Genomic DNA, 26914 nt, shown 5'->3' with positions numbered 1-26914 from the left:
CAAATCATAATTCTACAACCCATAAATTTAAAATACAATTCATACTCTCAAATCACATTTACAAAACACAACCAAACGCAGGCTATATTTTCTAACTTTTTTTACAAAAATGGTGTAACGTGATAAAAAAATGGATAGGATGTAACCAAATAAGATAAAAAAATGCGTCCGGATCCTCTAGAGTGATCATGTGAAGTGATCCTCTAGAGTGATCTTTGATAGAGCGACACGTGTCCCATTAACGGATCTAATGGCTGAGATGATGCCTATACAAAACGACGTCGTTTTGATACCCAAAAAAAAAAAAAAAAAAAAAATTCAGAATTTCAAATTTGCAGATCGAGTTTGTTTTCATCTTCCAATTTGTTCCCATTCGGCTTTCGTCTTCTTTCTCTCTCTCACCGACCCAACCGAGGCGGACGCGATTTCTTCCTTCAATCTCCGCCTCTTCCACTAACCCATTCTTTTCCGAACCCATATATAAATTGAAAAAAATAACAAAAACCCAAATCAATTTTTGATTCAGATTCAGATTTGTATGTGTATTTATAGTTGTATATGTGGGATACAATACTACAATGATGGATCTCAGAAGAGGATGCTTGGTGGTGTTGGGTTCGTTGTTTTTTTTGCTTCCAAATTTGGTGTCGGCGAATGTTGTGTTTAAGGTGCAGAACAAATTTGCGGCGGCGCGTGAGAGGACATTGCCTTCGTTGAAGGCTCATGACGATCGCCGCCATGGAAGCAATCTTGGGTTCTTCTTCCTCAAATCCACTTTCTTCTTCCTCATCCTCTCTCTCTCGATCTGCAAATTTGAAATTCTGAAATTTTTTTTTTTTTTGGGTACCAAAACGACGTCGTTTTGTATAGGCATCATCTCAGCCATTGGATCCGTTAATGAGACACGTGTCGCTCTATCAAAGATCACTCTAGAGGATCACTTCACAGGATCACTCTAGAGGATCCGGACTCTAAAAAAATAGTCAATTAGAAAAAAAGAGAAACGGAGAACCATCAAAGGCGCAGGTGTTGTACTTGCCTACAGTATAGATAAATAGAGAGAAAGAGAGAGCGAGAGAGCAATGGTCTTCCACCTGTTGGCCTCACTCTCTCACTCCTCTCTCGCCGCCGTCGTCCATCTCCGCCCTCTCTTCACCCCCTTCTCCTTCTCCAAACCACCAACCTCTCTCCTCTTGTCTTCCACCACCACCAAATCTCCTCGAAAATTCCACTTGTATCCCTCTAATTGCGGCAAATTACAACAAAGACCTTCCCCCTCCTGCAACATCGTTTCGGACTCTTCTCGCAGCGTTTCCATGGACTCTCCGTCGATAAGCACCGATTTGTCAGTTGACTCGGTTGCCGATGACCTGAAGAAGCAGAGTTTGGGTGATGAAAATGTTAAATTGAACCTCGAAGATCTGAATTGGGACAATTCCTTCGTCCGAGAGTTGCCCGGCGATCCAAGAGCCGATAACATTCCCCGACAGGTTGGTGTTGTTTGTTTAATCTTTCTTTTGCGTTTGATTTATTTATGTGTCTCTATATTTTGGATGATATGTTTTGATTTATATATTAACCCATTGTATAGATCTTTGATGGGATTTTAGCCCTTTTGTAAAAGCTTTGGCCAATCATTGATGTTGGATGCCCTATTGAGGGTGCTATATGATGCGATGATGATTGAGTAGTTAGTTAGCATGAAGAAGAAAACAAAATCTTTTATCACAGCTCCATTTATTTATTTATTATTAAATATAAACAGTAAAAATGATTTATAAATGAAAGATTCCTACTTGCAGGTTCAAGAGTTTAGTTGTATTTGTATGTCAAGCATATGCAAATTGTTTGCAAAAATTAGTTGTTTGTAATATGTAAAAATATCTGACTAATCTTGTATTGTCATATGCTTTTATATAATTCTCTTTTGGACTGTTCAGTAAGTTGAAGATGGTGGGGCTGAAGTGAGATGCTTTGTGCTGACTGATTTTGTAGTTTGTATTAAAAAAAAAAAAAGAAAAAAAAAATATAAAACTTTCAGCCATATGATTGAGAGCTATTTAATGTTTGAAGTCAACAGTTCATGTTTGGTATGAAGTAACATGTTAATTGCATATGGGTGAACTTGGAGAGATTGAAGTGTAATATTATTGCTTAGGACTCCATTGTTGTTTTAGTATGAGTGGACGACTTGCATCAAACCATGCATGTGTGGCCATGTCTATCCGAGCCATGATGGCTGACTTTTCTGGCTTGATTCTTTGTGAGTCCTTGTGGTGTTATGTCTGGGGATTTAGTGTCTACTTGCCAATTATTTTCATGCAAATTTTTTGGTGGAAAGATGGAGTGGACAAATTGTTGTTTGAAAGTCTTTCACAAGGAGATCAAAGAGCATACATCAACAGTGACTCAATTTTTGGGGTAGTTTAACCTGTTAATTTGCTGTGATTTTCAGGTAGCTAGAGGTATTTTGAATTTGTATGAGGTGGGTCAAATTTGGTATTTAAAATGTTTTAGGAAGATGTGTGGCTCCTTTGGAGTTAGGTGCTTAGGGGTTGTTTGGAATAGTGACCTTGGAATGATGTATGATGGTTGTTATTTATCATTTTCATCTTCTATTTCTTGTGAAAATGCAATTGTTGAAATTTTATTTTTCATGATATTCAAACTTTTGGTTCTTTCATTGCAATGACACATTTGTGTGTATGTAATTGATACAAAATGTGAGTGGAAAAATAAAATGCTAGTGTTGTGTTTAACCTGGTGAAATGCTCTAAAAGACACTGAAACAATAAGTTATCTTCATAACAATCTAGAACCTATTATTAATTTCTAGACGCTGTGAAATAATGAGTTTCCAAACATTTCCACGTGTTTCCAAATTTCATTATCGATTTCTTAATGTTTTTGGTATGTCTTTAAAAAGTTTATATTCCAAGTTGATTGGAATGCATAAAAAACGAAATTTGGTCCTTATTCTTTATTTTATTTTATTTTTATTTTTAGGAAAATAGGTTTTAGTTTTACGTTTAACAAAAATCATGGGAGCTTCATTGGAAATTTGTGGATGGTTTTTAAGAGACGTTCCTAAGGATTTATATAGAAAAGTAATATACTTTGTAAGAGTTAATATAGAACAACATTAGACGACAAACATGGAGACACGATAATATTATTTTTTGATACTTAATCAGATCTTTGAAACTACAGTATTTAATTTCCTATTGTAACATTTCCAGTTTTTCACGTCTAATTTAAATGCCTCATTGACTTTCATAATCGAATAGAGTGAAGATGTTCAATGATGATTTTTGTATCTCACCTTCTCCTACCCTGTCTGCTATTGATTTGATACTTAATCGGATCTTTGAAACTTCAATATTTAATTTCCTTTTCCTATTTTTGACTCCTACTCTCTCGTGCTTCTAACTCTGTTATTGTCTCTACAAATACCTTGAGCTTCAATGTACTGTAACTCTTTTCTTCTTTGGCCTTTGTATGATGGCTATTTATCTCTTACTTGCTTCTTCTTGGTTTTGTTGGCTTGAACTTAACGGTGCATTTTACTTATTAAAAAATAAATAAAAACCTGGATGCTGCATTTCTTGGCTGAATCATTTTAAACATCTTATGGATCTAATAGAGCCTCGTTTCGGTGCCCTCAAAATTATTTGCAATGAAGGATCCCTCTCGAGGTTAGTGGCGTGTTGGAAAATTAACCACAGTACTCTTCAATTTTTGTTGTTCAAAAAATGTGTTACATCAGCAAAAGACTAATAGGCATCCAGGGAGATCCTGCTTATCTTACTGCATGTTGAGGTTGTAACTATGGTTTTAAAAACTTTGATGCAATTTGTTCAAATCACCAATTTTCCCAAAAGCCTAAGCCGTTAGGAAATGAGCCCAACAATGTATATCAATTATATGGCAGTTTCATTGTCTAATATCATTTTCTATTAGTTTCTAACTTCTGGTATTAGTGACACCTTTCTGCGGCTTGGAAATATGAATGGGAGGTTTGATGTAAAATCCTTCTATAGAACTTTATTGGGGAGGGGTGGCAGTACCTTGGAAATACATTTGGTCTATTGTGTCCCATACAAGGTTGTTATCTTTTAGTGGAATGCTTCTCATGAGAAGATATTCACTATCAACAATCTAGTAAGGAGATGAAAGATCATTGTGAATTGATGTGGTCTTTGGAAGTGTGATAAGAAGACAGTCTATCATCTGTTTATTCATTCTGAGGTGGTGAGGGATTTGTGTGGTTTGGTTTTGACGTTATTCGATACTGTTTGTTTCATAGAGATGTCATATGGATTATGTATGAATGGTGGGGTAGGTAGGGAAGCAGAGGTAGAAGGCATGGTAGTTCGCTCCTTTGTGCTTGATGTGGTTTTTATGGAGGGAGCGAAATAGGAATACCTTTCAAAGAGTAGAAGAACCTTTCATTAGGCTCAAAGTTGTTTTTTGGTTTGTTTATTTATATAGTTGTGTTTTAGGTAGGGTTATTGTTAAGTGTTAGGGTTATTTGAGTCCAAGGTTATTTTGGTACTTTTGAGTCCAATGTTATTTTGGTACTTTTGTAATTATGTCTATTATTATAAATACTAGAGGCTAAGAGGAGAAGCCGAAGTTTTGGGTAACTCTCTTTGTCTAGCCGCATTTCTCTCTCTCTCTCTCTCTTCTTCTTCTACTTCTTCCCTTGTAAAATTAACATAGTATCAGAGCTTCATCTTCCTCTTTGAAGATTTTTCTTTTCTCTTGTTTTTTATTTTTTTCATTTTTCCCGGTAAATAGTCTAGCCAAAAAAAACAAAAATAAATCTCCCATGGTTGAAATTTGATGGGCTTCTTCCCGATGATTTTATTTTAATTTTTTGTTCATTGTTTGGTTGTTTTTCGATTTTTTGGAAAAACGAGATAGTTTTCTAGAAACCCCTGCTCCAACCTTTTTAGGGCTGATTTTTCCCTTATTCCTCATCCTTAGGAGCCGACTGTACTTGTGGAGGAGTGTGGTGTTCCTATTTTTTTTTTGGAGGTTTCTATGAGTTTATCCATGTTTGGGAGTCAACTGGACCTTTGATTGATTTATCTATTTTGTTTTGGTGTGGCTGCTGGGATACCTTGCACTGTTTTAGCACTGTTTTCGACCCTAGAGGTGAGTTGCTATTCCCGTTGGGTTTTTTCAATTTTGTTTGATACATTGCTTGTGATTTTGCACCTATTTCTCCAATCCTATGGTTGAAGGCAAGAGTCAGGCACCTAAGGGCATTGAGGAGAGTGGATTGAGTCGTGTCGTAACTCTTGGTGATAGTCCCTCTCTTCGAATTAGTCCTGTTAAACTTGATGGTACCAACTACTTGATTTAGTCATGCTCCTGTAGTCTTGCTATTGCTACCCATCGCTTGACTGGATATATTATTGGTGCCCTCAAGCAACCTGATGATGATGGTGATTTGCATACTCAGTGGATTTCATAAAACACTTTGGTTATGGCCAAAGTTCTGAAAAATGGTTGGTTGCGGGGTGTAAAGGCCGTAGCGTAACGGTTGCGGGAACCGAAACCGTAATTTTTTTTATATTTTGCACAGTTTGGAAAAAACTTACCGATGCGCATATATATATATATATATATTTTAGAATCGTATTTATTGGGTTTTAAAATAAGTTTTGATAACTTTTTGTTAATTTTTAAGTATGATCCAATATATTTCATATTTTTAAATTACTATAAGATGAGTTTTTTTTACATTTTATTTCAATAATTAATGACTTTATATGTTATAAATCTATATTACAATTGTGGCAAATTTTTTTTTTATTGAACTTAGATGTATAAAATTATTTTTAATTATTATACTTGTGGAAGCATATGTAGATTTTAACTTAAATAGTTTTAAAAAAGTATATATCCTTAATGGAAGAACCTGATAAAGTACACGACATCATATCACAATTCACAAATGACAGAGATTACATTTCACATGATGTTACTGCTAAAATTACATAATGTTACCACCAAAATAAGTGACGTGGTGCATCTTGGGATTCAGATTGTTGAGTTTAATTGCTGTTGCTACCTTCACCCCATCCACTAGGAAATATATAAGTGAATGTTGCCATTATGTTGTCCATTTTGTTTGGTGCACTGGGGGAGAAAATGGATACCTTGGTTGAAAAAGATCACTATACTCTTCTTGGGTTTGTAGATAATGTTACGTAGCGTATCTTGGAGGACCATATTGCTGAGGGGGCCAAGGGTAATTTTTTTGAGGTAGGTAAGGATAACTCTGGCTATCACTGCTATAGGATGGGTAAGGGTGATAAGGGTGACTCTAACTACTATCAGTTGAATCAAACTGTTGTTCTCTTTTATCCCTGCGTGTATCACTACCACGAAACCTCCTAGGTAGTTGGGGTAAAGGTGGAATAAGTTCTCTAACATTATAATGTGCTCCAACATCGCATAATCCAAATTCTCTAATGAAATCTTCACTTCTTGCACCAAAACTAGTACAACCACCACCATCATCACCATTGTTGCCGCCACCATCATCGTGAGAAGTGCCTCCACCGTCACCATCATCACCTCCTCCATCAAATGGTTTTAAACCACCACTATTGTCACTTTGAGTTGGAGTAGGAGTTGAGCTTTGAAAAATGTGTCGAGCTTGATATCTATGGGTTCCACACCATCGTTTCCATCGCCGCCGTCGCCGTCGCCACCACAACAGTTGCCGCCACCGCCGCCATCATCATCATCTGAGACCAAATCTAGCCATTCAGAATTATCCACACCGTCTAGTAAATGATTTTCAATTTCTTCTATCCATGGACTTATTGGATCATCTTCTTCAAGTATGTAATCCAAGTTCATAGGTTTAAAGCTCCTATCAATCTCCTCTTTGCTTCTTCTTTCAATGTGTCTCAATTTTAATCTCATGTTGTAGGTGATGAAGACTAATATTTGGAATTTTTTATATTTTAATCTATTCATCGTCTTCGTATGGATGAGACTAAAAGTAGTCCAATTACGTTCACAGTGAGATGATGTGGTGGTTTGACTTAACATTTTCACAGCTATTTTTTGAAGTTTAGGAGCACAACTACCATGAAGAATCCACCACTCAGCTGCACAAAATCACATTACATTAGACATAAATCAAAATAAAACTTGGATTTGATTGTTTCCATGCTTTTTATGCTAAAGGAGTTCTAAAAGTTTATTGTTTATCTCGAAACAGCAACAACTACAATTTGTGACAATCATTAGAAGTAACATTTGCAAAAGTAAATTATTACTATTAAAATTTAAATAATTCGTATGTACTTGATTTGTTGCTTTTACTTAAGCATCCATATTAGGCTCTAATTTGGTAATTACTTTTTTAAGTCCATCAATCACTTCTCTTATTATTTCATTGGATGAGGTAACACTATATTGGAATTGAGGATTTAAAAAAAAATCCTTCAAAAATAAAATTGTAATTAGTAATTGAAAGTAAATATACATGTTATAATTGAAATCGTAACACTTACAAGCCGCATGTAAATCTTGGTGTAATTGAAAAGACTATCGAGTATCAATAATTTTCCAATACTTGGTGTTGTAGCGACAATCTTTTTTAATTGCGAACTTTGCTCTATCTATAGTTTCATATATGAAACCCATTGTTGGCTTCTCATCTCCATCAACCAACCTCAATACTCTGACTAGCGGCTTATGAACTTTACAAAGCTCTGTTCTTTCTGCCAAAACTACTTTCCCAAAATAATTTTTTTGACCTTGTAAGGTTGCCCCAGTCTTTGCCTTCCCCCATCTAGAATTTTTCCACTCATCACTACAAAACATAGTCTTCAAGTGGTGTTTATATCTAACAATACTCTCAATGGCAATGAAATTTGTAGCAAATTGAGTGATGGCAAGTCGAAGCAAATCTCTATCTCCAGTGAATTTTCTCATTAAGTCCAACACCCATCCAGTATTATAAATGAAATTGGTGATGGTTTTACCATCTTTAATCACCTTTGCTACACTTTTTTTATGGGCTATGTTTTTTAGCATAAGATCGATACAATGTGCTGAACAAGCTGTCTAATATAAATGTTTCCTCTTTCTCATCAACATTTTGTCGGCAGCTTTCAGTGCAGGTTCATTATCAATCACTACTTGAACAACGTATTGCTCTCAAATTTCATCAACTTTATCTAACAACCCAAAATAATATTCAGCAATCCTACTAATAATATTAGAGGCATCAATTGATTTGTGAAATATAGTACCTCTATTGCAATATACCAAGAAGTTGATAATGTGTTGCTGAGTTAGATTGCTCTAACCATCACACATGATGGATACACCTCTCTCTATCCAAATTCCCTTGAATGATCCTATCCATTTCGTCAAGTATTCATTAGGGTCACACCAATGAAAGGGCAAACGAGGTTTGGTAGAAAAGGGAAATTGGCTCCTCATTACATCGGACCGTTTTAGATTCTAGAGAGACTTGGCCATGTTGCTTACTGAATAGCCTTACCACCGGGAATGGAGCAGGTATATAATGTGTTTCATGTGCCAATGCTTCGGGGTTATCTTCGGGATCCATTTCATGTCATAGATTATCCCTGAATAGCTTTGGATGATGATATGAAATACTAAGAATGGCCGATTCAGATCATTAATCAAGAAGTGAAGCAATTAAGAAATAGATTAATTCTTATGGTGAAGGTGAGTGGAAAGAACACTATAGAAGAGAAGCTACATGGGAAGAGGAGGATGAAATGCGACAACGGTATCCACATTTATTTTCGAATGAAGGTAACTTAAGTTTGGAGGACCAAACTTTCTAAGGGGGAGAGACTGTGACGACCCCAACATGCATATCATTGTTGAATTTATCTTGATTATGTGAAATTTGTATGTTCAAATGTGTGTTATGTGTTTAATTTGTTTATATTTGTTTGAATTATGGAATATCTGTTAGACTACTTGTTTTGAATTAGAAATTGAAGGCTTAAATGGAATCAGAAACTAGAATTGACAAGTTCAATAGGCTAATTTGAATATTTAGAACCATTTGGGAAGTTTAATTAAAATTTTATTCAGATTAAAATTAATTAATTAGAATTGAGTGGGATTAATTAGCCTTAAGCTTACTTAATTAACTTAAGCTAATCTAACCTATATATATGTTAAAGTGAGATTTGAGCTCATTTTGTTTCATCAACTTGGCTGAGATTTAGAGAGAGAGAAGGAGAGCAAACTCTAGAGAGAGAGAGAGTTGAACGATTGTGAAGAATCGAGGAAGAGATTCAAGAATTTGCTAGAATACGTCAAATTAAAGACTAGGTAAGAATTACAACCTTAAATCTTGAAGATAAGTCATTTGAGAGTTGGATTCATGAAGTAATTAGGATGAATTTCATGTAAATTGTTAAGGAATGCCAAGAAGATGATGAAAACAAGCTAGGATCATGTTCATGGTTGAAATTCTCATGTTTCGTCATTTTGTTTTGAATTTGTTATTCTAGCATGCACGGAAGTTTAAACCTAGCATATTTCCCAATATTTTCTATAAAGCTTGCTTTTCATTGCATGTTCATGTTCTTTAAAGTGATGAGAGTTGAAATTCCACATGCATGGAGGTTTTGATTTCAATTTTGCAAATTCATGATGTTTTTGAGTAAATGGTTTCAAATTGGTTTTATATTCATGTTTTTCGAAGTGTTTTCAAGAATTTGTACCAGCCATGCAAGTTTTAGACTTAGAAACTTGTGTTTTGAAGCTTAAAATTCTGTTTTAAAAATCTAGATTTCGATTGGATTGCTCGAGCGGTGAAGTTACCGCTTGAGCGTACTTTGAGATCATCTAGTATTTTTGCAAAGCATTGCACATCGCTCAATAGTCCGCTCCATATTTGTGCAAAAAAAAGAAATTGTCCCACTGAGATGTAATCCTCTAAATAATATCTCAATGTTAAATTTTGTATATTTAAGCATTTATTACGAATTTATGTCAAAATGATAATACCAACGTTAATAATTGTTGTGAAGATGTTATTCTTCAATAATGTTATTTTAATAGTACACATATCATTTTGATGCATCCAAATTTTTTTTCCCCTATTATGTCTCACATTCACAAATTGTTTGATGTGGATTTGACATAAAGCACTATTCTATTAAATATAACGTGGTTAAAATATATGTTAAATTTTGATTCTTTTCACTATTTTTATGATACATTTAAAATAAATTATAATTAATAAAATAAAAATTGTTAAAAAAATGTAAAGTAAAAACTAATTTTGACACATCAATTGGAGTTTTCTTTTTAGAGATATCAAATTTATATACGTTAATTTGTCATTTAAGGTTTTAAAAAAATCCGACATATTAATTTTTTAAGGTTTGAGTGGATATAATTTTACAATGTTATTTTTTACATGAGTGTTGTGGAGCATTTTTTAGAATGGACCAAATATAATTTGGCGATTGCATCTTATTGGAGTTACTTGCTACATAGCTAAAATGCTATAAATTTAGCACTGTTGTTTCAATTGTGTAAAATGCCCAATTATTTTTAGGGAATACTTCCATCACAACAAAATCCAGGAGAAGAGCTTTGGTCAGATTTTGGTATTTTATTGAACTTTATCTTAAATTCGACATGATATTTAACATTGCTATAAACATAAAAAAATAACAGAATTAAAAATACATTCAGATTTTTTTATTGTTGGGCCAATTTTTGACCTTGGCATACACAATAACACCAATTTTCAAATGCATGTATAACCTACTATTGTGCACACATTTGGTAAGTATAAAATTTCAAAGGAAGTAGATACAAAAGGATCAAAATTAGAGGATCGATAAGAACTGTGACTCCGGCCATAGTTATATGGTCTTGAGAGAACACTTGGATTACAATACAAGGTCTCAAATTTAAATCTATGAACTAATATTGACTTACATAGTAATTTAACTGTTAACTTGCGAACCTCCTACATGTAAAAAAAAGAAAAAAAAAAAACCAAAAAAAAAAAAATTATGAGAACTGAACAACTAGAGTCAAACGGATTTCATTTTTTTATGCCAATGCCTAGGAGAATCAAAGGATGCAATACCACCTTGTCACTATAGTTGATGGTGTGAGAAATATATACAGTTTCTCGTGGATCACTTTCAGCGAGCTGTACCCAAGATCAAGTACAAGGACCTTTTGAGTGTCCCACATTGGTTAAACCTAAATCACAATATTCATTTTTATAATTTAATTTTGAACCTTATTATTTTAATTTGTTCGTTTTAGTCACTACATTTCAAGTCGAATTTCAATTTAGTTGTTATCTTCCAAGTAAAAGTTAAAACTAACAATTTTGTGACAAGTGTCAAACCAAATTCATGGAATTATCTAAGTTAGTAAAAACGATCCTAGAAACCAATCAGAGATGAAAATGAATAAAGAAGGGTGTGCACATATTCATCTCTTTTCCACAAAAATTACACTTGAACTTGCTTAGATTTTTAGGATTTACCATCATTGCATACTTCCATGCCGGATCTTTTTTTCCACCCTCGGGTGTTGCCATCTATTATGTACCTATTGAGACAATAAGCAGTGATTCAGTGTGTTAGATTTATTATGTTATTTTATTTTATGTTGAGGGTATTATTGTTATAGTAACATTAATGTTTCTAATATAAATATGTGTTGGTTGATGGTTTTTCATTATGACCCAATAACCTATTCTCTATGCGTTCTCTACTACTCTTCTCTTCTCTATTTCCTTTCTGACCCTAACCCTAACCCTAACCCTAACCCTAACCCTAACCCTAATTTCTTGAACTTTACACCAACTTGAGGGGAAGTGTTAAGTGTTAGGGTTATTTGAGTCCAAGGTTATTTTTGTACATTTGTAATTATGTCTATTATTATAAGAGAAATTCTACTTACACCACTAATTTAACTCCTTACACCATCAAAATTCAATTTTTTTTTTTTAATTTTTGTATTTTATAATTTCAATAATTCCTTTATTACCCTCATCCCTAACCTTTTCCCTTCTCCTTACACCCAAAACCTAAAAACCGTAACACCAACCATCATCACCTCCGACCACCATCTCGCTGCCACAACCACCACCCTCTCTGTCACCTCACCGCAGCGACCATCACGACCATCACGACCACCACCTTCGTAGCCCCCTCATCGCCGCAACCACCACTCCCTCATCACTCCTCTGCCACGGCCCCACTGCAAGAGAGAGAGATGAAAACCTAGGGTTTTAAGATCTGAGAGAAGAAGAAAAAGAAGAACGAATTGCCATCTCCGACCACCGCAAGCCCCTCCTCCCGTTGTGACCACATTCCTAGCACACCCATTACGTCTCCCTTTCCACTTTCTTCGTTTGCCGCTGCGTCTCATCCACCATCGTGCACACGAGCGAGTAACGAGAGAGAGAATTTTTGATCTAGATGGACCTTGTTGCAGCCGTTACTCTTTCCGTCGCTAACCGCCACGACCATCATCATCGATTGAAATTAAGTAGGGGGAAGACGGGGGTGGTGGCTGTGGAGGTGAGGTGGATGCGACAACAAAAGGTTGCGGCGGCAATAGCGGTGAAGATGGAGGTGATGGTAAGGGAGAATTAGGGTTAAGGTTAGGGTTAGGGTTAGGGTTAGGGTTAGGTTTTTTTTATGTTTTGGGTGTAAGGAGTGGAAGAAAGGTTAGGGATAAGGGTAATAAAAGAATTACAAAAATTATAAAATAAAAAAAAATTGAATTTTGAGGGTGTAAGGAGTTAAATTGGTGGTGTAAGTAGAATTTCTCTTATTATAAATACTAGAGTCTAAGAGGAGAACCCGAAGTTTTGGGTAATTCTTTTTCTCTAGCTGCAATTTTCTCTGTCTCACTCTTCATCTTCTTCTTCTTCTACTTCTTCCTCTGTAAAATTAACAGTTATGCCTAGCCGATCAGTTTGTTGATTTCATAGATTCTCTCATTTGTAAAGAGCTATAGGCCGTTTTTGTTTTTGAAGGAACGAGATATCATGGTTTTTGTACATGGGTGACATGGCATCCATTTTGATTCTTTTTTTAATAGAACTTATTTTTATTTTTGATAAACAATCAAACTTTATTGAGAAAGCATCAAGGTGATGAATACAAAAACCTACTTTTTAATAGAACTTATTTTACTTCTCAAAAAGAAAAGAAAAAAAGGAGAGAATTTTAATTATGTTACAGAGACATTATTGTCTCTGAAATTGTGTGCTGTGTCGGTATGAGTTACTTAGCTACAAATTGACTTGTGATCAAAGCACTAATCGTGTTATTTTTCTATATTCCATTTTGTAGGTCTTGCATGCTTGCTACACAAAGGTATCCCCATCAGTTGAGGTGGAGAACCCTCAGCTTGTTGCATGGTCAAAATCAGTTGCTGAGTTGCTTGATTTGGATCCTAAAGAGTGAGTACTTTATATTTTTTGTTCAGCGTGGCAAGTTTTAAAGGATATCTGTTTATTTTGATAAAACAACCTGGTCTACTTGCATCTGACTCTTGAGGTTAAATTTCTCCGAGTTATAACTTAAAAAACTAATCTGTGTTGGCTAGTTATTTGAATATTATTTCCATCAACAATATGGGGTAAAATTTATGAATTGAGAGACCTTGAGGTCCATTGCTTGTAGTATGCAGTTGTAGTTGAATGCCTAGGAGATGAGAATAATGGTGTACTTATGTATCAGTGCATGCATGTAAAATTGAAATGGCATTATAGTAGGCAAGAGAACTTGTTGAGCCAAAATGATTTCCGCTAGATTTAAAATCTCTCTCTTTGATGTTATTGAGGTTCAAAAATAATAGTTAAATATGGTCTCGGTATGGTAAGGGAGAAACTTATTTGCACAACTCTTTCTATAGAAAGCGTGATCTGCTGAAGGAGAGAAAGGGACGGGGTGCAACATGGGGATTTTGACAATCTCCCTTAATGCCCTTTCCTTCCGCCACTGGACCCTCTCCTCATAAAATTGTTTATCTATAAATTTATTTATTTATTTTTGGGAGTAACGCTTTCATCATATTGAAAAATTGTACTGCATGTATTTAAATTGTGTAATCAGTAGTAAAAATGTTTCCACCTTTCAAGTTGCAACTTGTGTTGGCAAAGGGTTGCTGCATGCATCTCTCCCATCACCAGCTGGCCTGGCGGGTTACAGAGGTTGAAGTCATCTGAGTTCTGGTTTTAGAGTAACATTGAGCTTCTGATAATCGTATAATTATTTGATCCACAAAGCTGACCAAAATAATTGGGATTAAAACTTAATACTAGTTTTTGCTTGGCTCTTGTTTCTCACTCTTATCCTCATCCTGATGGATTTCTTACTCCTATTATTGTTATATTTTCATTTTCTTGAATTTGTTTGCATGTTCACCGCTTTTTTTGTATATGGCCTCATTTTCTGCAAGGCTAACTGGTTATTGTGTTTCAGATTTGAAAGACCTGATTTCCCACTTCTTTTCTCTGGTGCGTCCCCTTTGGTGGGAGCGTAAGTGTCTTCTTTATCTCACTAGCATCACATTTGTGGTGAACCCATTTGAATTTGCTGACCATTTTTGACTTTTACAGAGTGCCCTATGCTCAGTGCTATGGAGGTCATCAGTTTGGCACGTGGGCTGGTCAGTTGGGTGATGGTCGGGCAATTACTCTTGGAGAGGTTTTGAATTCGAAATCTGAAAGGTGGGAGCTGCAGCTTAAGGGTGCAGGGAAGACACCGTATAGCCGGTTTGCTGATGGTCTTGCAGTTCTGCGAAGTAGCATACGGGAGTTTCTATGTAGTGAAGCAATGCAGAGTCTAGGCATCCCAACAACACGGGCACTTTGTCTTGTGGCTACTGGAAAATATGTTACTCGGGACATGTTCTATGAGTATGTTACACGAATTGTAATCATAAATCAAATATATTATGTTACTGTTGGACGGTTTCATTTCAGCCTACTCCTAGATGCTTCTCCAGCCCCAATGTTCCAAATTCAAGTATATATTATTTTTTTAAAAATTTGGTCAGTCTAAAAGATTTCCTAAATGAGCTAACTTGGGATGTAACGTATATACTGTTGAAAAATTGTGGGGGATCAAGATTATCATGATTTATTTTTGAATGTTAATAGTACCAAGACTACACTGATGCAAAAGGACAGACTGGTTTTATTAATTTGAGAACCTAACGACAGAAATACGTGGAATACCTCAGAATTCAAGTAGTTATTTTATCCATTCAGTGAATTTTTTGTTTCATTGCTCATCACACTTCGTTCATATGCAGTGGCAATCCAAAGGATGAACCTGGTGCAATAGTTTGCAGAGTTGCCCAGTCCTTTCTGCGTTTTGGTTCATACCAGATTCATGCCTCTAGAGGGAAAGAGGACCTTGACATTGTTCGTACTTTGGCAGACTACACCATTAGGCATCACTTCCCTCAAATCGAGAACATGAGTAAAAGTGAGAGTTTGTCTTTTAACACGGGCATGGAAGACGATTCAGTTGTGGATCTGACTTCAAACAAGTATGCAGGTGACTATTCTAATTAATAGAAATGTTAGTGGCACATGCCATTAATGACATTTAATATTTTTGTGAACTGACATTTAAGCAACCTTTCTGGAATGAATCACAATGTGGCCTACTTGTAAGTTACTACTATCCCTTTTACAGAATTATTTCTACCCCTTCGATCTTTTGGACTTCTCAAACAATTTTAAGAACAGGTGTCCTCATGGCTATTAAAACGAATTTGTTCAGTTTTTTTTTTTGGTTTTCTTGTTTCTTCTCAATTTATAGGCATGCTCATTATTTGAATTTGTAGACTGGTCTGGGACAGTTGGATGGACATCATGGGTGCCGATGGGACTTGTTATTAACTAGCTTACCCAATTTATTTAATGGTTTCTGGTACAGGTAGTCTGTGTATGGTAAACTGGTAGGTGACCACTATGGGCTGGATTCCAATTTGTCATGCCTGATTGAGATCAAGGTTCAATTGTGGTCCATTGTTGTAGTTTTGATTTATTTTACTTAAGGAAAATGATTTACAAACAGAATTTTCATATAAAAAATTTATCCAGAATGATGTGGCAGTGGCCTTTTTTGAATTGAGTGAAAACAGTAGGTGTTTTGATTGGAAATTGTGGGTGTGAGAGGTTAGAGGTGGTCAGTTGTGGACCTCTGGGAAGATGGTGGGCACTTCAATTGCTCAAGGTCGCTGGAGGTGAAGGAGGAGAAGACCAAGGTAGCCTTAAGAGATAGAGATGGTGGCAGTGAGAGACCTTGAACACTTTAGAGTTTGTGTGCAAGATAGGCTAGAGCTCGTGTTGCTGTATGTTTACGATTATAGTGTTGTGATGTTATGTTATGGTGGTGGCTCATTCTTGATATACTATTATATAAACTCCAGGAGTAATGGAGCCCAAACAACCTATGGACGGGTGGCAAGTTTTCATTAACTTGATAGGAGGGTGATATTGTAAGATTTCTGTATATTCAAAATTCTTTTTGTAATAAAAGAGTACATCGCTTTATATAACAATCTAACCTATAACTGAAAAGGAAACAAGAATATTGACTCAAATCCCTAATATATACAAAATACATATACTACCATATATACACAAGACTTAATATTCTCACACCCCAACTCAAACTCAAGATATTTTTGCAGAAAATACTGAGAGTTTACCAAGAAGAAACTGAAACCGAGCAGTGGTGTGAGCTTTGATAAAAAAATTAGCAAGTTGTATAGCTGAAGAGATGAAATGAAGCGAAATAGAGTTAGACTGCAGATGCTGACGGACTAAGTGACAATCAATGTCAATGTGTTTTGTCCACTCATCGAAGATAGTGTTATGAGCAATCTAAATAGCATTGCGGTTGTCACAATAAAGAGAGGTTGGAGAAAACTGTGGTACACCCAAATCAGACAACAGACAGCAAAGCCAAACAATCTCAACAATAGCATGAGCCATAGCACGATACTTAGCTTTGGCAATAGAGTGAGCAACAACAGTTTATTTCTCGCTTTTTCAAGAGATTGAGGAATTGTCAAGAAACATACAGAAACCAGACGTAGATTTGCGATCAGTAACATCACCAGTCCAGTCAGAATCAACATAGGTTACCAAATCTAAAGAGGAAGTAGAGGACAACAGTAAGCCCTGAATTATAGTACCCTTGAGATAGCCAAGAATACGAACCAAAGCGGCCCAATGAGTAGAATGAGGAGCAGAAACGAACTGGCAAATCACATGAACAACATATGCAAGATCAGCGCGAGTGACAATCAGAAAGACTAAGCAACCAACAAGGTCGCGATATAAAGTGGGATCATCCAGAGGAACACCATCAATAGTGTTAAGCTTTACATTATGCTCAATAAGGGTATCAAAAATCTGAGTGTCAGTCAGATTGGCATGGTGAATAACCTTATTTGTATGCTTGGCTTGAGACAAAAAGTAGCTTTTAGGAGAAGAAGCTACCTCAATACCAAGAAAATATCGCAATGGGCCCAAATCCTTCATTTCGAAAGTGTGGAAGAGATGCTGCTTGACCTCAGAGATAGTAGAAGAGTCAGAGCCAGTGATGATCATATCATCCACATACAGTAATAAGCCAATAAAGATAACAGAGGTGTGGAGGAGAAACAAAGTAGAGTCCTAGGCATAAGGATGAAACCCAAACTCAGTAACAACAGTCTGAAAACGATCATACCAAGCATGAGGAGATTGTTTCAAACCATACAGAGCATGCCGTAGACGACAAACCTGTCCAGAAGAATGGTGAAGGCCAGGGGGAGGACGCATGTAAACCTCCTCAGTGATATGGCCATTAAGAAAAGCATTCTTAACATCTATCTGATAAAGAGGTTAATGACGAACAGCAGCTACAGAGATCAAAGTACGAATAATAGTCATCTTGACAACATGGGCAAATGTCTCCTCATAATCAATACCATACTCCTATGAGAAACTCTTGGCAACTAAGGCCTCGTTTGGCAAGAGGCTATTTTAGCCAATTAGCCAAAAAGTTACTAAATTAGCCAAAAAGCTAACAATCCATACCAAAAAGTCAAAGATTCTCTTTTCTCTCTACTTTTTGCACATCTTTTCGTAATTAACCAAAAAGTCATCCCAAACATATAAGTTTTTTTTACCTTCCTTTTTAGCCAAATAGCCAAAAAGTTACTAAATTAGCCTGTTCCCAAACGAGGCCTAAGTGAGTTTTGTAGTGCTTAAGAGAATCATCAAAATGAGTCATGACTTTGTAAACCCATTTGCAACTAACCAGATTCTTACTAGCAGGCAAAGGAATTAACTCCCAAGTACTAGTTTTTTGCGAAGTAGACAACTCATCTTCTATAGCTCGAATCCAATGAGAATCTTGATAGCCCTCCTTGTAAGACTGAGGTTCTAAAAAAGAGTGAATAACAGAAAAAAATATACAGTATGGATAAACATATGTTTTAGCAAAATCAAGTTTAACTACCTGTTTACGGATGTGAAGGGGATATTTACGGTTAGCAAGATCAGAGTCGTTAGAAGCAGGCAAATCAACAGCAGAGGCAGAGGTAACTGGTGGAGGGAGAGTTTTGCGACGAAAATAAATTAACAACGGAGGAGGAGGAGGAGGAGGAGAGGGAACATACTCATAAGGGTTAGTGGAGAGGGACTTGTTAGGCGGGGTGGTACGAGGAGAAGAGGAAACAAGCTCATGGTAAACAACAGAGATGTACTTATCACCAGGGACTTCAAAAGGAAATAGATCAATATGAACTAAATCCCCTTTGGAAACTGGAGTTGTGAGAGGAGGAAGCTGAAAGTAAGGTAGATGTTGGAGAAATGCAACATCGCGGGAGACATGAAGGCCACGGGAAACAGGGTCATAATAGTGATAACCTTTCTGAGTGAGATTGTAACTCAAAAAGACACACCGGACAGATCAAGTACTAAGTTTGGTTTTATCTTTACTGGGTAAAAGGACTAAACAAGCAAACCCAAACACACGAAGGAGGTATTAATTAGGAAGTTGAGAAAACAAAGTCTCATAAGGAGACCGACTAGAGAAAGGGGAAGCAGGCATACGGTTGAGAAGAAAAGCAGTAAGAATTGCATCACCCTAAAACGGAGCTAGAACAAAAGGCATAGAGAAAGAGAGACCTAGCTGTCTCAAGGAGATAACAGTGCTTACGCTCAGCTCAACCATTTTGGGCAGGTGTATCAATACAAGAAGTTTGGTGAATGGTACTCAAATTGACCAAATACTCACTGAACTCAGTTTTAAAATATTTCTCACCCAAGTTAGACCGTAACAATTTAACAATTTAATGGTATCTAAGTCAGACTGAAAAGTACGGTATATCTGGTAAAAGTCAGACTTATGAGTCATAAGATAAACCCAAGTGTAATAGTTGCAGTCTTCAACAAATGACACATAGTATGTAGAACCCCCTTTAGTGAGAACATGAGAAGAACTCTATACATTAGTATGAATAAAAGAAAATAGTGTATCAGATATAGACGTACTTTTACGAAAAGATAAGGCTGCCATTTTGGCAAATTTACACCCCGGACACTCAGTAAGTTGACTAGGGGAAACTTTACCCAATATACCTGATTGAGCTAAAGACCGTAATCGGTCAACAGACAAATGTCCCAATTTGGAATGTCACAAATAGAAAGAACTTAACAGAGAATCTAAGTAAAAGGAGGAAAAGGCAGTCGAATAGATAGTCATAGACAGATGCAAGCTCCCACCACATAGAGGTCTCCAACTTTACGACCAGTCCTAATCTACTACTCGGACATCTGATCTTGTACAAAACAGATAGAAGAAGAAAAGATAATATCAAAACTGAAGCCATCAAGTTGATTGATAGATAATAAACTGACAGATAACTGAGGAATATAAAGAATAGATGGAATAAAGACAACAGACATAACAGATGGTAGAGCAGACCCAACAGATATAACAAACATATTAGACTTGGTAGCAGCATTTATAGTAATCAAGGTTTTAAAAAGTGGCCGCAACCGTTACGTAACGGTTGTGGTGGTTACCACCACTCGTTACGGCCGCTTTTGCAGTGTGATTGAGATTCATAGGTGTGTCGGTCGTAGCGGCTGCCGTAGCGGTCGTAGCGGCTGCCGTAGCGGTCGTAACGGTACCGTAACAACTTACGTAACGGTTCTGAACTGCTTCTATCAAAAAAACACACACAAAAAAAAAGTTAAAAATAGGAGAAGATGAATAGAGAGAGAAGAGGGAAGATGGAGGGGCAACAGATAGGGAGAGAAGAGAGAAGATGAAGAACATATTATTGATTTGTTAAAACTGTAAGACCTATGCTATTCTAGTCAGCTGCTCTCACTCAACCATTTTGTTTGTGTGTCTATCTATCTATATATTGTTTGAAAATAATAATAATAATAATAATAATAATAATAATAATAAGTGTGGTCATTATCTATTTGGCTTGATTAAAATATATATATATATATATATATTTAGGCTCTTATTTATTCTCTTACTTTTGTCATTGTTTATCTTATACATAATAGTTGGTGATTGATTTTTTCGTAGAACATCTAAAAAACATAACACCTATAATTATATATTAATACATATTTTATGTATGTCAATTTTTTTTGATTATTTTATTTTATTTTTATTTACAGGTTATCCAAAAAGAGAATGAATATTCAAGTGATCCAAATCCAAAAAAAAAAATTCTTTATAATTTATTTTTTAATTTTTATATGATTACATTAGCATGTATAATTAATTTTTTTAAAACTATTCAAGTTAAAACTTGCATATGCTTCCACAAGTATAATAATCAAAAAAATAATTTTATACATCTAAGTCTAATAAATTTTTTTTTTGTTGCCACAAGCGTAATATGAATTTATGACATATAAAGTCATTAATTATTAAAATAAAATGTAAAAAACTTAATTTTTAGTAATTTAAAAATATGAAATATATTGGATTATACTTAAAAATTTACAAAAATTGATCAATATTTATTTTAAAACCCAATAAATATGATTATGGAAAAAAAAATGCGTATCGGTAAATTTTTTTTAAATTGTGCAAAAAATAAAAAAATTCACGGTTCTGGTTACCGCAATCGTTACGCTACGGCCTTTACATCCTGCAACCGTAACTACACCACCGCCACCGTTACGACGACCGCAACCGCTTTTCAGAACCTTGATAGTAATAGAAAAGGGAAGGAGAGTACAATTCTAAAGTAAGGAGAGATGAGGAGTCATATGATGAGAGACACTAGAATCAAAAAGCCAAACAGACGAAGACATGCATGAAGAAAACCCAAGCAAACCTGAATGAAGTGAGGAAACAACGGACGCAGACGAGGATGGCTGAGAGGTAGGTAGTGTATGTTGAAAACTGACCAATCTGAGCACTCAATGAAGCCAAGTCAAGATCAAGAGCTGAAACAAGAGCAGTATAAGTGGCGGGAGGCCGAAGAGTACTTTGAGAAGGAGCACGAAACTGAGTCTAAGACTGCTAAGAAGACGAGACAAGCAGATATTCCTTCTTAGGACAATGATACTTCCAATGGCCTTTCTGATGGCAGTAAGCATACTCATCTGAAGCCAGTAGCTTATTTTTGGGCCTAGCCAACTTATCATCCGTCATTGTAATGAACTAGCAATAACAATATAAAAGATCCAAACAAAGGAGAGCCAATACACAAATAGGGATATCCACTGGGGTCAAAGAATAATAAGCACTAAATTACCAAGTGAATAACATCTCAAATAAGGCACCAGATGATAATACCTCAGATGGGTCAAAGATCCAAACCTAATTCAGAGAGAGATTCCTAGCCAGAGAGACAATCTTTACGATATGAAGCTAAGCCAGAGAGATGATAGTGAATCAAAGCGAGAGAGAGAAACATCCCTCGTAGGACTTGATGAACCAGACGAAGCCCTCACACACAGTTGTGATCACTTACAATCCATGAACCAGAGAGGGTACGACACATCAAGGACCACCTACGAATCAATGTCGCGAATCAAATGACCAAATAAGCCAAGCCCAATCTTGAACTAGACCAGCAAGAGAACCACAATCGGTGGATTGCGATTCGAACTCAGATAGGTCACACGGATCTAGAAAGCTGAACTAGAGAAGAATTGACAACGGTTGCTAGGGTTTCGAACCTAGCTCTGATATGTAAGATTTCTAAATGATTTTTGTATATTCAAAATTGTTTTTGTAATAAAAGAGTACATCGCTTTATATAACAATCTAACCTATGACTGAAAAGGAAACAAGAATATTGACTCAAATCCCTAATATATATATTACCATATATACACAAAACCTAATATTCTCACAGATGTCCGCTCTAAGAGCTGTGTCATATGATTCAGGTCCTTTAGAAGGTTGCATCATAGGAGTTGCAGAGGTAGGCATGATATATTGGAGAGTGTATAATGTATGCAGCAGGCATAAGCATAAGGTCAACGTCCGCTATCTCTAAGCTTGGTCAAGGTGGAGCTTTCATTGTAGGCAGACAACCAAGCAAGCTTGACGAACCTATGCTCTTAGCGTCCAATCCACAATCATCCAATAATTCCTAGTGGGTTTGCCTAGGTCCTGCTTCCAAACTAGGTGGCCAAGTGACTAAGTAAATTGAGTCAGAACATAGGCGAGCCAAGGGCTCAACCTAAGTAACCAAGTGAACATAGGTGAGCCGAGGGCTCTAGTTGAGAAATGGTGCTGCCGAGTTGGGCTCTTCATTCTTCGACTCGTTTGCTTTTGAGGTTATATTGTTAGGGTAGTAGCCGCACTAGTGAGCTTCGTACTTGGTGGTGTGTATGCCCTCGTTAGGCATATCGTGGTGCCTTGGAGGTCTGCCATGTGGGGATGTGATGGTGATGACGTGGCGCCCGTAGGGCTCACCACGTGGGCATGGTACAAGTACCTACAAAAATAAATGGACCACATCATTCTGTGCAAGAATTTTGTGTGTATATCATTACTCGTTTACCTAATTATCCCCCAAAATAAAAATGTACTATTGTTTTTTACATCGAGACCTATGTGAGGTGTAGATTAGCCATGTATTTCTTTCTTTGATACTGAACTTTATTTTTTCATTGCTTTGCGCTAACAAGTAGTTCAACTTCCATCTATTTTACAAAGCCTGATCTATACGGATGTTGTGTATGATTAGTTGGCCAATTTGTTGTAGTCTACAAATAGGTGATGTAATACCATTGTACTTAGTTTTTGGATTAAAGAATATACATTTTGATTGGAGTAGAGCTTGGTTTCTCTCTCTAGCCCTTGGGGGTTTTACCCCTAGTTGGGGCATTTGTCTTCTCTCTCTCAAATTGATCATTGATTTGCATTTGGATTGCATTACATTGCTATTATTATATGTTGACATAAAGACTTTGCTCTAGAGTCCATTTTAATTCCTTTCTTCTTTTTGTTTTTTGGTGGATTTATTAGCTTGGGCAGTGGAAGTTGCTGAACGTACTGCTTCCTTGGTGGCAAGCTGGCAGGGTGTTGGTTTCACTCATGGCGTTCTGAACACTGACAACATGAGTGTGTTAGGACTTACTATTGATTATGGTCCTTTTGGTTTTTTGGATGCTTTTGATCCCAGTTACACTCCAAATACTACAGATCTTCCAGGGAGAAGGTACTGTTTTGCAAATCAGCCTGATATTGGTTTATGGAATATTGCACAGTTCGCATCAACCCTTTCAGCTGCTCAGTTAGTAAATGATAAGGAGACAAATTATGTCATGGAACGGTATTTATGACTTCTTAACCTTCCTTTCAATAACAATGCTTACTGGTTAGTCTATGTTTTTATACTGTGTGTTCTTGACTTGTTACAGATATGGAACCAAGTTTATGGATGAGTATCAAGCAATAATGACCAAAAAACTTGGCCTCCCAAAGTACAATAAACAGTTGATTAGTAAACTTCTTAACAACATGGCTGTAGACAAAGTAGATTACACGAATTTCTTTCGGCTTCTTTCCAATATTAAAGCTGACCCCAGCATTCCAGAGAAGGAATTGTTAATTCCACTGAAAGCTGTTCTATTGGATATTGGAAAGGAGCGCAAGGAGGCATGGAACAGCTGGGTACAATCCTACATAGAGGAGGTACAGCAACATTCTCTAACATTTTTATGAACTTCAAAACCTTTTTTTATATTGATGAAGATAATTACCAATAATAACTCATAAATCATCTCAATGGTAAAATTTTAAATTCTCAATTAAAAATTCAACAAGTTCTAAATTGCCATAGGTTTGATTATGATGACAGTTTAGATGATCTTTTATTTATTCTTGAGTTAAAAAAATGGATTTACTTTTAAGACCTAACAAAACTCCGTTGAGAGAGGTGAAGTATACAAAACTTGGACCACAAGATTAAATGGATGTGGGATTCTATTGGTGCATAGTCCCCATCAGATAAAAAAAGAAAGAGAATCATTTAAATCATCATTTCAAGAATGCTGCAAGATCAGTTTGTCTAAATGTGCTTCTCATGGGTATGACAATGTACCACTAATGCCTTTTTGGACATTACTAAGTATCTCATTTAATTCACTCAAATATTCATTGAAGTATACAAAACTTGGACCACAAGATTAAACGGATGTGGGATTCTATTGGTGCATAGCCCCCATCAGATAAAAAAAGAAAAAAAAAAAAAAAGAATCATTTAAATCATCATTTCAAGAATGCTGCAAGATCAGTTTGTCTAAATGTGTTTCTCATGGGTATGACAATGTATCGCTAATGCCTTTTTGGATATTACTAAGGTTAAGTTTGGCTAAATTAAAAAAGTGCACTTATTGCATCTTTTTATCTTTTTTGGGTCACATCAATCAACATCTCCTCTCTACTTTTTCTACACATAATACAAGAAAAGTAAAAAAGTGCACTTATTTAGTCTTTCCAAACTTGGCCTTATTTAGTCTTTCCAAACTTGGCCTAAGTATCTCATTTAATTCACTCAAATATTCATTGTAACTTTTTTTGGTGTTCTCTCGAGCATTTTTTGTTGTTCATGGCAGATTTTTGCTTATAATTGTGTTTTATTGCTGTTGCTATGTTTTTCGCTTGATGAGCAAAGGGCAAACATTTACTTAAGCAACAGTGTGACAGCAATGATTTTCAGAATACTTGAGAATGAGAGCACCTACACTTGTGTATATGCGAATATCCTTAGCATCTTTAGGTTTGGAACACAAAACTTAGTTTGGTTTTGTGGTTGTCCCATTGCCTAGTGTTTTAGGGCCTAGTGTTTTTGGTTTGTATGATTTTTGAGGATGAAATTTGTTGGAGTGTCTCAAGTTTTCATCATAATTTGTCCTACTATTTTATTTGATTTGCCAAAAAGAAAATAGTTTGTTAAGATGACTCTAAAGTCTTTGTTGAAGCCAAATGCTTTGCTGTTTCAACTATCTTGTGACCACACAGGTGGAGGAAAGTAAGAGAGGCCTTGCTCCAAATCTGTGTCATTCACGTAACTTGTGCTTTCTTCCGCCCTTTTGGCAAATATATGGATGACTAGTATGCACTTAGATTTCTTGGATGCTGCTTATTGAGAACAAGCTGGCAACCCATTTCATATGTAAAATTTCAAAATAAAAAAATAAAATGTTTTCCTTTTCTGCAAGTAGGACATCGGCATATTGTTAGTTTTATCAATGCATGTTTTGACCAAGAACATTGACAGGTTTCGTTTATTGCATCTTCTCTTGACATATGGTGAGAAGATAGGTGCATTTTTGTTCACAAGTTTCCTATCCTTAACATCTTTTTTTTTTTGTGTGGCTTGCACAGCTCTCTGGTAGTGATATTTCAGATGGGCAGAGAAAGGCCTCAATGGATTCTGTGAATCCGAAGTACATTCTTAGGAATTATTTATGCCAAAGTGCAATAGACACAGCTGAACAAGGTGATTTTGGAGAGGTTCACAGGCTGCTGAAGGTGATGGAACGGCCATATGATGAGCAACCAGGAATGGAAAAATATGCTCGCTTGCCCCCAGCTTGGGCTTATCGTCCCGGTGTGGGCATGCTCTCTTGTTCTTCATGATGATTTGCTCAGTTGTTTACTAAATAGGCAAACAAATACCAGGAGAGAATGTATTTGTTGTATATAATAGAGAATTTAGTGTTTGCCCTTTTAATAAAGTGCACTGTTTATTTTTATTTTTATTTTTATTTTTTTGCTATTTCTTTTCCCTTTATGGCATAATTAAAATGATATATTCATACAGATAAGTTTAATTTTTATTTATTTGTGGTTGTCTTAGGACAAATCTGCTCGTTATTACAAGCTAGACATTGCTATTTGTTTGAATGAATTGTTTTCTTGGATGTTGTTTTACTGTTAGTTGTGAACTTTGGATATTCTATTTCCACACGCCTAAATAACTAAGGGAACACACTTAATGAATTTTTAATTTAATGACAATTATACCTTAAATCTTAATGACCATAATAGACCTCCAACACCACCTTCTATGTCTTCCATGGATGGGTTGACTCACTTCATGATCATTTGAATCTCCGGGGTAAGTCACTTAGATTTGATATAAATCTCATATGATAGCTTGTATATGATTTTGTATGTCTTTCTTGATTCTTTGTTTGCAGGAGTGTAAATTGAAAGGACTAGTTTGGTCAATTGATGAGAAATCTTTGAAATCTGATCAGATTGTTGCTTTTCTTGTAAAACTCAACACACTGATTTTTTAATTTCATTTTGAGAGGAGGGTTTGTTTGACTTTGTTTGCTTGCAAAAGTGGATGGTTTATAGTGAAGATACTAGCAACT

General features: G+C 35.9%; 1 protein-coding gene across 1 annotated transcript; it reads left to right on the top strand.

Annotated features, from left to right (window-relative positions):
- The first annotated feature begins 992 nt into the window (after positions 1 to 992).
- On the top strand, positions 993 to 26397 carry LOC114298121 (uncharacterized). The gene is made up of 8 exons (XM_082911113.1): positions 993 to 1490; positions 13365 to 13474; positions 14499 to 14555; positions 14636 to 14935; positions 15334 to 15581; positions 23553 to 23859; positions 23948 to 24221; positions 25917 to 26397. The coding sequence occupies exons 1-8, from the start codon at positions 1083 to 1085 to the stop codon at positions 26169 to 26171; spliced, it is 1959 nt and encodes a 652-aa protein (XP_082767239.1). The 5' UTR covers positions 993 to 1082; the 3' UTR covers positions 26172 to 26397.
- The last annotated feature ends 517 nt before the right edge of the window (positions 26398 to 26914 follow it).

This window comes from Camellia sinensis, unplaced genomic scaffold (assembly GCF_055761805.1).
Source record: "Camellia sinensis isolate YWXY unplaced genomic scaffold, ASM5576180v1 Unanchor1, whole genome shotgun sequence".
Taxonomy (NCBI): domain Eukaryota; kingdom Viridiplantae; phylum Streptophyta; class Magnoliopsida; order Ericales; family Theaceae; genus Camellia; species Camellia sinensis.
The sequence above is the reverse complement of the archived record's forward strand: the minus strand, read 5'-3'. Positions and strand labels throughout refer to the sequence as shown.